At 39.7% G+C, this 14,652-nt stretch overlaps 1 protein-coding gene across 1 annotated transcript in view; it reads left to right on the plus strand.

Annotated features, from left to right (window-relative positions):
• The window catches only part of LOC145359444 (SHC-transforming protein 1-like), an 85,398-nt gene extending 70,746 nt beyond the window's left edge, over positions 1-14,652 (plus strand). The window contains exons 11-12 of the mRNA XM_080213992.1: positions 5,331-5,596; positions 13,251-14,652. Of these exons, the coding sequence (XP_080070118.1) occupies positions 5,331-5,596; positions 13,251-13,367 (383 nt within the window). The 3' untranslated portion in view covers positions 13,368-14,652. The remainder of the gene's footprint in view (positions 1-5,330; positions 5,597-13,250) is intronic.

Genomic DNA, 14,652 nt, shown 5'->3' on the forward strand with positions numbered 1-14,652 from the left:
GTAAGAACTGTAATGATGCTGCAGAATATAAGAACATAAGAAATAGGAGCAGGAGTAGGCCATCTAGCCCTTCGAGCCTGCCCTGCCATTCAACAAGATCATGGCTGATCTGAAGTGGCTCAGTTCCACTTTCCCACTTTTTCCCCATAACCCTTAGTTCCCTTGTCTGTCAAAAACCTATCCACCCGCGTCTTAAATATATTTAGCGAGGTAGCCTCCACCACTTCAATGGGCAAAATCACAAAGGTGGCTACCTGGCACGTAAAAAAGTTACCTGGGAGAGAGGTATTAAGCAGGCACAATGGTCAGGTACAAGTTTGATTTCCTTACCCCCACCCCCGTCTGTTGAAATCCCACTCTAAATTGCTCTGAACAGAACGCAGGTGTCACCCTATGGACTTTTCATCAAGTTTCTAATGACCCACAATAGCTGGCCAGGACTGGAAGTATTAATACACTGGGTGTCAGAGGATATGCAAGATCCAGAGGGATGAGCAAAAGGGGAAGAATGGATCAATTTAACTTTTATATGGAGAAACATTTTGTTGAAAAAACACATGCGCAGCTTTGGCAGTGATATAAAAATCAGGGTTTCAATGATTCTTGAATCATGGATTTGTGGTTAGAAACATTTTGCTTGGGATACTCTTGGCAGAATATGTTCTTGAGAAGTTAGCACATGGCTGGAATCTCACTGCAATATCAATGGAACAGGCCTAATGTTGCTGATGTTGGCTGACTTTACTGCGTTAACCTTATTTTAAATAATTTATTTAGGGATTGCTAACAGCATTGGATCTGGGATAGGAATTGGAAAAATGCTAATGTAAGCTTCAAGAATCTGTGGGATAGCGTGGTGACCTTTGGAAGCTGAAGACCAAATTACTTATTCTTAAATTTGTAGGGTAGCGCGATTGTAGGTAATTGCCCTGCTATTAATTACACTCCCTTAGGGACCCTTTAACTATAAAATCCTGTTTATTCTCCAAATTATGAAATGCACTTGCATTCCTAGGCTCAGCAATTGCTATGGGGAATGCAGTGTTTGATATTTTCCCCTCACAATGGATCATTTGGAATAAAAGACGGATTTCTCTAATCTCATTTGCCCTGTCACCACTGCCAGTGAGAACTGAGAATTTGGCGCTCAGCCAAAACTCCATTCACTGCAGTGGGACTGGAGAATTGCAGCTATAAGCGATGTCTGAGTTTTCTGGCAAAAGATTCACACATTTGCTTGGGCATCCTTAATGTCTGCTGTCATTTTCCGGCAGAAAATTCTGGAAATGGTGGCAAACCTTGACGTTCAAGCAGAACATCTCCCAATTCAAGCAGAACGTCTCCCAACCTGACCTTCTATCATTCTGCTTTGGAAATATCCAGAATCAGGTGATTAGGAACACAAAATCAATCCTTTCAACACAATGTTATAATTTAGTAGGTATGTTAACCCGATGATAGTTGTCTGAAAAGTTAACCTTTGCATTAACTATACAAACCTGGATTAGTTAGAACTAAAAATCAACTTTTCTATTTGAATATTTTCAATTTAAAAGGAAGGTTCTTCACTGCGTCATTAATCAATCGCAACATGTGGAGAAAGGTTAACCACTGTAGTATTTTCCAGACATTTGCAAAACTCAACAGTAACTCACCACTTGATTCCCCCAAACCTGTCCACCACCTACAAGCCTCAAGTCAGGAATGTTATGGAACATTTCCACAAACACTTGCACTTGCTTAAGTGTAACTCCAACAGTCAGGAAGCTAGACAACATCCAGGACATATCAGCCTGCTTAATTGGCATCTTATTCACCATCTTCAGCATTCACTCCACCACCAACTCAGTGGCAGCTGTGTATTCTATCTATAAGATACCCTGTGTTGCACAAACTCACAAAGGCATCTTCAACAGCACCTTATAAACCTGTGACCTTTACCACCTTACAGGACAAGGCAGCAGATGCATGGGAACACCACCATCTGCAAGTTCTCCTCCAAGCCACTCACATCCTGACTTGGAACTATATCATTGTTCCTTCATCGTCACTGTGTCAAAATCTTGGAACCCCCTTGCTAACAGCACTGTGGGTGTACCTGCACCACATGGGCTCCAATAGTTCAAGAAGGCAACTCATCACCACCTTTTCGAAGGCAGTAGAGGATGGGCAATAAATGCTGGCCTAACCTGGAATGCCCTCACCCTGTGGAAGAATTTTTAAACAGCCCCTAACAAAATCTGAAAGCGCAACACAAACGTACAATTGCAACTTAATACCTCAGTTACAAATGTTGCATTTAAAGTTGAAGTTGACACTCAAAGGAAGAATGATGCATTATCCAGCTTATATTTCTCACTGTTCTTTGAATTGTGATGAATGAACAGAGAGATCCTTGAACAGGGAGAGACAAACATGGCAGGGATGTTTAATCAGTATTTTACTGCCTCAGTTTTTATGGAGGAAGATGAATGTAGGATTACCTAGGGTAGATGGTAACCAACCATACATTTTGATGTTGTTTTATCCTCTCCTCTCTAAACTCCTTTTATTATCTGCACATTTCCTAGAACTCCTACATTCTCTATCATTTGATCCCCTAAACCAGCTAAGATTTGTAACTTTTCCCATCTCAACTCCCTCAACGTAATTTAAAATTGTTTATTTGCCTTCACTCTCCTGTTTACCCTTACAGAGCTGACTTCCTTGCCCTTACCCCGATCTCTCACAACCCCAGTTAGATGCCCAATGTTCCTCTAAAGCTCCTGGACTATGACAGAATTCTGAATACCACAGTTTAAGTACTGTATTCATTTGACAGATGCTCAGAATACTACAATAGATCCCACTCCAACCAGCGCATTTCATGTCTCAATGCAAGCATAAGGCAGATGGGGAGCAGCAGCCTACATGGAGGGAAAGGTATGGATTGCTCATGGGTGGTTAGGGAGGCAGACTGAGCTGAACACTGGGGTGGACATATGGGAGGGATAATGCTTTTAATGACTGGGCTTCAGAAGCAGCTAGTAACCCACAGCAATAAGTTAGCCCTCCATGACCAAAGTGACTTACAATTAATAATTGAATCACAGATGTTCAATTATGTACACTCCAAATTCTCATTTCCTACTTGGTGCACAAGCATTAGAGGACAATGAAGTGGGGTCACATTTGCTGACTTCTTCACAGTATTTGGAAATATATTAAATTGTACAATTTACAACAAAAGGACTGCATCATAGTTACAGATCAAATGAACTTTTCTATGAAGGAGAATACAAGATTAAAAATGCTGCAGTGACTTGTCTATGGGTTTGTCCTTGTGATGTATGACTATCCCCACAGGAAGTGACTATCACATTTCTAATGAACTATGTTAATAGAACCCCCTGCTCTGCAGGGTCCAGATGGAAATTAAGACATTAAATTAGATCATCAGCTTAGTGCAGATGAAGCATCTCATTTACAAGCGAGGGTTTGCTGAAACCTCCGAACTGGAAACCAGCCATTCCTGATTTTCAATTATTAGCAGTGCAGCATTTTTGTTTTATCTGCTACGTTTATTTTTTTAAAAAAGTTAACAAGTAAGGCAAACTAAATCTATGCTGCAGTGCACTGTGGCAAATAAGCAATACAATGTTTTTTTCCCTGAAAGTTGGGCTTACCCATAATATGATTTTATATCAATTGTCTTCTGTTAATTTTCAGCTAATTAACCAACATATGGTTCTAACAGATGAGCACATTAACTGACAGTGCCTCTGCTCCTAGCCCACTAGTTTAACTTTGATATGCAACTCAAGATGTGTAGTCTATGGTCCATAGTAACATCAAGGAATAAGGACCATTTCTGTTTAAGAAGCATCAAAAGAACATATTTATAGTGCGTGTAAGAAATAGGAAATCTATGCCTCAAGGACAATCAAAGGACACTCAACCATATATTTTGATACCTTTGTATTGGACTCTAACTCCCCTCACTTCTGATACTTGTGTGTGGGTGTGTGTGCACATTTGTGCACCATTTGAATGGTTGCACAAGGGGTTAATGCTTCATGGCAAATTTTATTATTTTTCTCAGATTTAGTGGTTAATAAATTTGCTCTTTCTTTGACTCAAGTAAACTACTTGATTGGCTCCTTAATGCTCATAGTTTAAAGAGTTAAATATATTCTGATTTTGAAAAAGCTCATGCAAAAGAAACTTAAACTTTTGTGACCAGCAAAGGAGGTGGAAAGGGAGGAACAGTTCACCCTTCTCACCTGGATATAACACCATACAATGACCCAGCCTCCACTGTTCTCTGGGATAGATCAATCACTGTTGTCACTCAGTACTGATATTCATTGAAGGTTAAAGTTTCAAACTTTAGAGACGAGAATGCACACTTATTTTCATATATGCCTTCATGAAGCTTCTGGTTCTGATTTAGGGGAAAAATAATCTTCAGGGCATGCTACTTGCAGTTCCATTGAATTACTAGGGTATTAATAACATAACTATCAAAGGCCAACTAAAGAGTTCTGAACTCTTATGTAGCAACAATTATCTGAACAGTCTTCAGAGACATTTGGTAGCAGGTTTAGGACACATTGGATTGTGAGTTTGTAACATTAAACATAAAAATGGACTTTCATGTATTGAATAATGCTTTAACATAAAATTAACATCTCAAAATTGATATGCTTAGAATATTACAGAACAATCTCTTCACTATATTTGATTAAAAATAATTGTTTGTGTGCTTTGCTGAAGGCTCAATGGACCAGATAGTATGGGACACAGTTGTTAGACTTGCAAAGTTCCCAGATATACTTGTTGGTCTCTGCCGAGTTAGCCTAGCACAACAAGGCATTACTGGAGATGCTTTTAGTTGCTGTTAGGCATCCTTGAGTTGGGAAAGGTAAACACAGCTATAGCTGTCATCCTGATCACTGATCTGTTACTGTGTCAGATGAAGCCACAATCAGACTTGGCTTTAACCTCCTGTCTTGCTCACCATTGCTAAAGGACCTAAAATGTCACTACCCAGGCTTACATCTGAAAAATGTTTTTTTCCATATTGGGGTTCCAAAGAGTTGATGGCACATGGGGAATCATATGCCACCACAGAAAAGTAGACAAAATTGGAAAAGGAACATTAAAAGGTACTGTGGTGATGAAATATAATGTAATTCTAGATACATTCAAAGACTAATGTTTGATGTATGTGATGCACGCTACTTGTCCCCTGCCTATGTTTATCTTTATATTAAATCTTCTTGTTCAGTTTTTGTCTTTAAGTGTGACTACACAGTATAATTTTTCAAACTGTGATTCTGTGACCGTAGAACACACAGATGTTGCTCAGAGCAGTGCGACAGTCAACAACCCCACAGTTGTCCCATTGCCTACTACCCTGTCTTCCATGAGAGAGCAGCTGATAAAGGAAATCTGGTACCGTGGAAGGATGAGCAGACAGGAAGCTGAAAGGCTGCTGATAAAAGATGGTGACTTTCTGGTGCGGGAAAGCATGACCACACCAGAACAATATGTCCTGACTGGGCTGCAGGGTGGACAAGCTAAACACTTGCTACTAGTGGACCCTGAAGGCATGGTAAGATTCAGGATGCAGAAGCAACATGCATTTTTTGATTTTTTTTTAAAAAAAACATTTTCTTGATCCATTTCATTTTAGCAAATTAACCATTGCAGAGGTTTTACTGAGTAAACATATTTACTAAATTCTATAAGAAAATATTGCTCTATCCTGCAAAAAAATGAAATATTTTGAATTTAAATGCAAGTTAATTTGTCATTATGAATTGTGAATTTCTTGCTAATTCCTAGCCAGCATTGTTGAGGAAAACTCCTTAGCCTTTTGCGTAACTGCAGCAAAAGGACCATGCACATAGTACACGTTTTCAATAATAGGTTAGCCCTGTTCCTGCAGCTATGATGATCTCAATCTAAACTCATACCTCTAATTGTTTTTTAAAGTTTTTAATCAAAGTTTGCTTTTTTTAAACTACTGTTTCAATTATTATATCATTGCTGGCTATCTATCTCTGTCTGTCCTTGGTTATGTCACAGCTGATGTTAGGGAACTTGGGGGAATAAATAGTGATGTCTTGAGGAGTGTACATATTATAGAGAAGGAGGTGCTGGAAATCTTCAAGTGCATCAAGATAGATAAATCCCCGGGACCTAATGAAGTATATCCCAGGACATTGTGGGAGGCTGGGAGGAAATTACGTGTCCTCTAACCAAGACATTTGAATCATTGACAGTCACGGGTGAGGTGCCTGAAGATTGGAGAGTGGCAAATATTGTGCCTTTGTTTAAAAAGGGCTGCAGGGAAAAGCCTGGGAACTACAGGCCAGTGAGCCTCACATCTGTGGTGGGTAAATTGTTGGAAGGTATTTTGAGAGACAGGATCTACACACATTTAGAGATGCAAGGACTGATTAGGGACAGTCAGTGTTGCTTTGAGAGCAGAAAATCATGTCTCACAAATTTGACTGAGATTCTTGAAGGGCTAACCAAGAAGGTAGATGAGGGCAGTGCAGTTGATGTTGTCTGCATGGACTTTAGCAAGGTCTTTGACAAGGTACCGCATGGTAGGTTGTTGCATAAGGTTAAATCTCATGGGATTCAGGGTGAAGAATCTAAATAAACACAAAATTGGCTTCTTAACAGAAGCCAGAGGGTGGTTGTAGAGAGTTGTTTTTCAAACTGGAGGCCTGTGACCAGCAGTGTGCCTCAGGGATCAGTGTTATTTGCCATTTATATTAATGATTTGGATGAGAAGCATGGTTAGTAAGTTTGCAGATGACACTAAGATTGGTAGCATAGTGGACAGTGAAGAAAGTTATCTCCAATTGCAACAGGATCTTGATCAATTGGGCCAGTGGGCTGACAAATGGCAAATGGAGTTTAATTTAGACAAATGCAAGGTGATGCATTTTGGTAGACTGAACTAGGGCAGGACTTACTCAGTTAATGGTAGGGTGTTGGGGAGAGTTACAGAACAAAGAGATCATAGAATCATAGACACCCTACAATGCAGAAAGAGGCCATTTGGCCCATCGAGTCTGTACCGACCACAATCCCACCCAGGCCCTAACCCATATCCCAGATATAGGGGTACATGTTCATAGCTCCTTGAAAGTGGAGTCACAGGTGGACCGAGCGGTGAAGAAAGCATTTGGCATGCTTGGTTTCATCGGTCAGAACATTGAATACAGGAGTTGGAATGTCTCATTGAAGTTGTATAAAACATTGGTAAGGCCACACTTGGAATACTGTGCGCAATTCTGGTCACCCTATTATAGAAAGGATATTATTAAACCAGAAAGAGTGCAGAAAAGATTTACTAGGATGCTACAGGGACTTGATCGATTGCATTATAAGGAGAGGCTGGATAGACTGGGACTTTTTTTTCTCTGGAGCGTAGGAGGCTGAGGAGTGATCTTATGGAGGTCTATAAAATAATGAGGGGCACAGATCAGCCAGCTGGTCAACATCTTTTCCCAAATGTAGGGGAATCTAAAACTAGAGGACATAGGTTTAAGGTGAGAGGAGAGAGATGCAAAGGTGTCCAGGGGGCAATTTTTTCATACAAAGAGTGGTGGGTGTCTGGAACAAGCTGTCAAAGGTAATAGTAGAGGTGGGTACAATTTTGTCTTTTAAAAAGCATTTAGATAGTTATATGGGTAAGATGGGTGTAAAGGGATATGGGCCAAATGTGGGTAATTGGGATTAGTTTACAGGTTTTAAACAAAAAGAGCGGCATGGGCACGTTGGGCTGAAGGGCCTGTTTCTATGCTGTAAACCTCTATGCCTCTAAATGCTGAGCTGCCCAAATCCCAAAGGGAAACTTGAAACAGCTGCCAAAACAGTTTTTGCAATTTCTACAGTATGAGGAGAAGTTCTGAAATCAGGAAATGATGTTCCCCCCCCCAACCACTTGGATAATTTTATAGTAAAGTAAATGTTTATGAGGAAACTAACAAAATTACACTTAAATACAAGATTGGCTTCATTCAGTAAACAATAAAATCATAGAATTCCTACAGTGCAAAAGGAAGCCATTTGGCTCACTGAGCCTGCACCTGTAACCCCACAAATTTACCCTGCTCGACCCCCTGACATGTAGCAATTTAGCATGGCCAGTCAACCTAACCCGCATACCTCTACAGTGTGGGAAGAAGCTGGAGCACCTGGAGGAAACACAAGCTGACACAGGGTGAATGTGCAGACTCTGCACAGGCTGTGAGCCAAGGCCAGAATTGAACCTTTACTTTGTTCTTTAGCTTTTAGCTGAAAGCCAGGGCAGATGGTGACAAGCAGCTAGAGGGTGAATATCTCAGCTTTGCTGGAAGAAAAACCATACAATGAAATAATGATCAAGAAAATGAAAGCCAGAAATGTAAAGGACAGCTACTTTAGGAAACCAGAGAAATGAAAGGGAGTTTCCAGTAAGCCTTAAGTTAAAGGGACAGAGACAAGCTAGGAAGAAACTGGGTACTGTTCATTCAAGTCACAGAATTGAAAAGGAACTAGCTAGTGAAAAGTAAAAAAGATACCTGAAATGGTTCCAAGGTTTGTGATATCTTACTACGGTTTGAGAGGCTAATTGAAATAATTGTGGTTCAATCGGTGGCTGAATGTTGGAATTTGTGCAAGTAAAAGCAGTCAAGATAAAGAAATCGTAAAGGGGTCGGTGTAAAACGCGGAGTGGATTTGCTGGTAGAAATGGAAAAGAAGTTGGTTAAAGAGTTCTTTGGAAAATGTGGAGTCGATTTTGGAAAGCAAACTGCTTGAGGGAAAGTATTATTATAGGAGAATATTTTAAAGTGTCTTTTGGGAGTGATATGACAGTCATCTGGGACCATTCTGAGGAGAAATTCTCAAACACTAGTTTGGCTTCAGAGTGGAGTGTGTGTTTGACCACAGTCGATCTCTGTGCTTTTAAACAAGGACTTCTGTGGCAGTGAGACCATTGTAGCTTCAAATGTACTTGGTCATCTGTGTTAATCTTAAAAACTTGTGTACACTTATTAAGCTAAGGGAGAGTAGAGGAATATTGTATTATAATTCATTTTCTCAAGTTTAATAAATTTTTTTTCTTGTTGTTAAAACTAATTAGTGGTCCTGTGACTCTGATCTTTCATGTCTGGGGAAAAGAAAAGTTGCAGTCTTTTAAGCCAGGGTTCCATTCTGGGATTTTCCCATCTAATTATAACGTCAACTGGGATTGTAACTTTTTTTTTTACTCCCTGCCACACACACTTTTCACTGTTTGAAATACTGAACCAAGTCTAAGACATGAGAATTTCAGGAATAAGTTTGTCATAAGTTGCGTATGTGACTGCTTGAGAAGTTGATTTCTTCTCCCTATGTCTCTCCATATATTAAGACCAATGGACATTTTTTTTTAAATCAAAGAGCTTTTTTTTCCAAGTGGTTTAATTTATTGGATACTGCTCTAGTATTTAATGACCTGACTTGCCAGATCAATCATTTGAATGGATGAGCTGACATAGGATTCCAGTTGCCTGCAAAGCTTGAGTTAGGTTGCATGAGGTGAGAAGGAGCCATTAGTGGGAGTTTGCTAAGATTGGGGTTATGAATGGAAGTCATGTTGTTTAAAGTTAGATAGATACTGTTAGGGTCTGGGTTGCATATCTCTAAGTCTACTCCACTTGCTGCCAAATTAAAGTTTGTCAACCAATTTCCAAAGAGAAGTTGTTGTTTTCCTGTTGGTTTAATTTTGTGTTTTCTAAAACTAAAGGACAATTAAGAACATAAGAAATAGAAGCAGGAGTAGGCCACCTAGCCCTTCGAGCCTGCCCCACCATTCAATAAGATCATGGCTGATCTGTCGTGGCTCAGTTCCACATTCCCGCCCTCTCCCCATAACCCTTAATCCCCTCGCTTATCAAAAACCCATCAACGCGCGTCTTAAAAATATTTAGCGAGGCAGCCTCCACCACTTCAACGGGCAGAGAATTCCAGAGATTCACCACCCTTTGAGTGAAGTTCCTCCTCAACTCCGTTCTAAACCACCCCCCCCTTTATCTTGAGGCTGTGCCCCCTAGTCCTACTGTCCTTTCTGAGCAGGAATAGTCTCTCCACCTCTATCCTATCCATCCCATTCGTCATCTTATACGTCTCAATGAGATCTCCCCTCATCCTTCTAAACTCTAACGAGTACAAGCCCAGTTTATTCAGCCTCTCCTCATAGCTCAACCCCCTCAACTCCGGTATCAGCCTAGAAAACCTCCTCTGCACTCCCTCCAAGGCCAAAATATTCTTGCGTAAGTGCGGCGACCAAAACTGCACACAGTACTCCAGCTGTGGCCTCACCAATGCCTTATACAGCTGCAGCAAGACCTCCCTACTTTTATATTCAATCCACCTCGTTATGAAGGCCAGCATCCCATTAGCCTTCCTGACCACCTGCTGCACCTGCAGGCTGGGTTTCTGCGACTCATGCACAAGGACCCCGAGGTCCCTCTGCACCGTCACCTGCTGCAGTTTTTCGCCACGTAAGTAATAGTCCTTCCTACCATTATTCCTACCAAAGTGGACCACCTTGCACTTGCCAACATTAAATTCCATTTGCCAGTTCCTGGCCCATTCGCCCAGCCTATCTAGATCCTTCTGCAGACTCTCCACACCCTCCGCGCAATTTGCCGTTCCACCAATCTTGGTGTCATTAGCAAATTTCGACACCATACACTCGGAATTAACATTCTTTCCAATTTCTTGCGGGGGGGGGGGGGGGGGGGGGGCAGGAGGGAAGCAAGCTGTAACTCAAGTGTTTCAGTGTTCATTTTCTGACACAGATCAGTTCTTTAGTTATTTTCTCTCACAATTTCTTTCCACCCTCAAAATTAATAAAAATACAACTAATTTTAAAAAGTCCCAAATTAATATATTTTAACAAGAAATGCTATATGAATATATTTTTTTCAGTGCTTGGAAGTATCTGACACATTCAATAAATCTAACTTACAAATGTTTAGGCTAACCTATATATTTAATATTACATGTTAGCCCATTCCTGCAGACAGCCTCCTCAAGGTATTATGTTCTTGGTACTAAGCGTACTGCATTACAAAATAATTCACTTTTTTTGCATTTCTATTGTATTGTTTCCCTTTTATTATTCCTTTTATTTTTTTTCCACCATAATTACAGCTTGCTGATGGTTTGCTGTGTAACTATGTTGACCAACCTGGCACTAATTGATATATACTGGAAAGTCCTAAATTTTGTCCCAAGCCAGTGCTGAGTTTGTTTATCTCAGCTGGGAGTGCCTTTGGTGCACTGTAATTGATCTCAGCACCTTGGCCCATGAAGGGGAAAAAAAAATCACCCAAGGTTTCCATTCCTGATCTTTACTTGGTGATCCCCAGTGGAAGGTTCGTCTTTGCTGGGTTAAGCTGTGGAAACCTCAAGTGACAAATGTCCTGCTGGTATTTATGACGATAGTTTAAGTTGGCCAATTAGACAAGGTACTTAAAAGTGTCTCAAACCCATGGGATTTTACCCAAGCAGTAGGGACTTCGAGGGAAAATTGTCAGACAGGAAAAGCAGGCATTTCTCCATTTAATATAAAATGCTGGATAAACTCAGCAAGTCTGGCAGCATATGTGGAATGAGAAACAAATTTAACATTTTGAGTCCATATGACTCTTCTACAGGACTGTTCCTTTGGTTGAATTTTAAACTGTTTTACTTTGTTCCAATTATGCTGCTCAGTGTAGTCTTGTGCTGACAGAGCTCAAGGCAAAATACTTGCAGCAGTGTGAACTCGATTCTGCAGTTTGAAAATAATTAAAGGCATCAGTGAATAGGTCATAAGCAGTGAGAAAATTATTACAGGATGAAACAGAAATTATTGCCAAATGTAGATAGATATCATAGGGACTGGAGAAATGGTTGCAGGCAGCAAAGAACGTAAGAAATAGGAGCAGGAGGAGGCCATCTAGCCCCTTGAGCCTGCTCCGCCATTCAATAAGATCATGGCTGATCTGATGGTGGTTCAGTTCCACTTACCTACCCACTCCCCATAACCCTTAATTCCCTTATTGGTTAAAAATCTGTGACTTAAACACATTTAACAAGGTAGCCTCTACTGCTTCAATGGGCAAAGAATTCCAAAGATTACTACCCTCTGGGCGAAGTTCCTCCTAAACTCTGTTCTAAATTGACTCCCCCGTATTTTGAGGCTGTGCCCCCTAGTTCTTGCTTCCATTCTAAGTGGAAATAACCTCGCTACTTCTACCCTGTCTAGCCCCTTCATTCTTATATGTCTCTATAAGATCTCCCCTCAACCTTCTATACTCCAATGAGTACAGCCCAGTCTACTCAATCTCTCCTCATAGGCTAACCCCCTCATCTCCAGAACCTTCTATGTAGCCCCTCCAAAGCTAATATATCTTTTCTTAAATAAGGGGACCAAAATTGTACAAAGTACTCCAGGTGCGGCCTCACAAGTACCTTGTACAATTGCAGCAAGACCTCCCTGCTTTTATACTCCATCCCTCTCACAATAAAGGCCAACGTTTCATTTGCCTTCTTGATTACCTGCTGCATCTGTAAACTGAGTTTTTGTGATTCATGCACAAGAACCCCCAGGTCCCTCTGCACAGTAGCATATTGTAAATTTTACAAAAAGAAATATCTCCAAGTATAGAGAAAATAGGAATTCTGATACTTCCCTGTTTTGCTTCCTTTTTTAAGTTCATTTATGGGATGTGAGTCAGCATTTATTGCCCATCCAAAATTGACCTCAAACTGAGTTCACATTGCTGTGGATCTAGAGTTACATGTAGGCCAGACCAGGTACGATTTCTTTCCCCAAAGGACATTTGTGAATTAGATGAGTTTTTACAACACCCAACCATGGTCCAGATTTTTACTGAATTGAAATTTTACCATTTGCTGTGGTGGGATTCAAATCCAAGATGCCAGATCATGACCCTCGGTCTCTGGACTTCAGTGACAATACTATTACACCATTACCTTCTCCTGTGTGTGTAGCAATATAGGTGTTTGTTGTTTCCTTCACTGGTGGGTGGGTGGTGGAGAAAGAGTCCAATCACACTTAATTGTTGAATATTGTTCATACTGACAGCTGTCACCCAGTCCAATTGTTACCAGTATTGATATTATTAGTTTTAATTATCTAATCATTGGGCACTGCATTTCATTCAGTTTATTTACAAGTGTTTTGTCTTCCTCTTTTTCCTGTAAAGGTGAGAACAAAGGACCGGGTATTTGATAGTGTTAGTCATTTGATCAGCTGTCATATGGACAACCAACTGCCAATCATCTCATCAGGAAATGAAATTTATCTTAAAAGAGCTGTCTAAAACAAACAGTAAGAAACTTGGACATAAGAGTTTGCTTTTAGATATAGCCATTTGCACTTGCCAGGATATTTCAGAAAGCTGTCTTTATTTGTGGGAAAACAGACTGACTGCGTGGTTCCTTTCAAGAAATTAAAAATGTAAAAAAAATTGTAGGCTGCAATGGTCACAATCACTTTGCACTTCTGACTTGAAGTATTTCCTATAAGAAAGTAATAACTTAAATGTCAGTGTATATAATGATATTTTAGGAATATAAATCAAGAAATAACAAAGTGTAATCACATCTACAGTGTGAACGTTTGTTTTCTTTATTTCTAAGCACAAATGGCATTGAGCACATGCAAAAGCCAATCCCAACGAACTGCAGACCATAAAAATGTGCCTTGATTTTAAAGAGATATTACAGCAAATGAAGAAGCTTTTTTCCAAATGGTTTAATTTGCTGTATACGGGTCTGCTGTTTGTTTGAAACCTATTTCACTGCCTTTACATCAGAATGCTAGGAAGCAAAAACCTTTAGGAAATGAAATGGAGTTTAGTAATACTTTGCTTTGTGCCAATACAGTTTGCATTTTTGAGTACCAATTCCCTTATTGCTTTGAAAAGCACTTTACCAATGCAGGGCTTTACTTTTTTTTCTTTTTGAGGTGTTAAAAGATTTATCACAAATGTATTATACACACACACACACACACACACACACACACACACACACACACGTACATATGTGTATTTGCATATTTGTATATGCATATTAAATAAATTGGTTAAATATTTCTGATGAAAAATTGTTTTTTTCATATTTGAGTTATGTTATTTACTAGTGTACTGAAGCTGTTAGGAAAACAAACTGTGCAGGATCAGACAAAACATTTTGTAAATAATAGAGAATAATTTTGGATATGGCTTGTTAATTCTACATGTGTATTGCCTGCTGTATATTGTGAAAGGTAACAAAGAGAAAGTTAGAATTCCAGAAGCAGAATAATATTTTTAATATTTTGGCTGAGTTTCCATGCTGAGGTATAATATGATAGTTATTTTCATCCTTTATCAAAGCATGGCACGATTATGAGATTTATTTTATTGTTCCTCTCCCATGTTTGCCACCATCTTAGTGCCAGACTTCAAAGAACGGATACAAGATATTTCTTTTGCATGATAACTCCATTTAATTGAAACAGTTTATTAAAGCAAATCAGCTCATTAAGTATTTTTAAAGTTGAAAGATTGAAACGATGCATGACTTCTAATGCAGTATCATTTGTAAATAATTTTGTGCAGC

The sequence above is a fragment of the Carcharhinus amblyrhynchos genome, chromosome 28 (genome assembly GCF_965287045.1).
Source record: "Carcharhinus amblyrhynchos chromosome 28, sCarAmb.v2.hapA, whole genome shotgun sequence".
In the NCBI taxonomy this organism is placed as follows: Eukaryota; Metazoa; Chordata; class Chondrichthyes; order Carcharhiniformes; family Carcharhinidae; genus Carcharhinus; species Carcharhinus amblyrhynchos.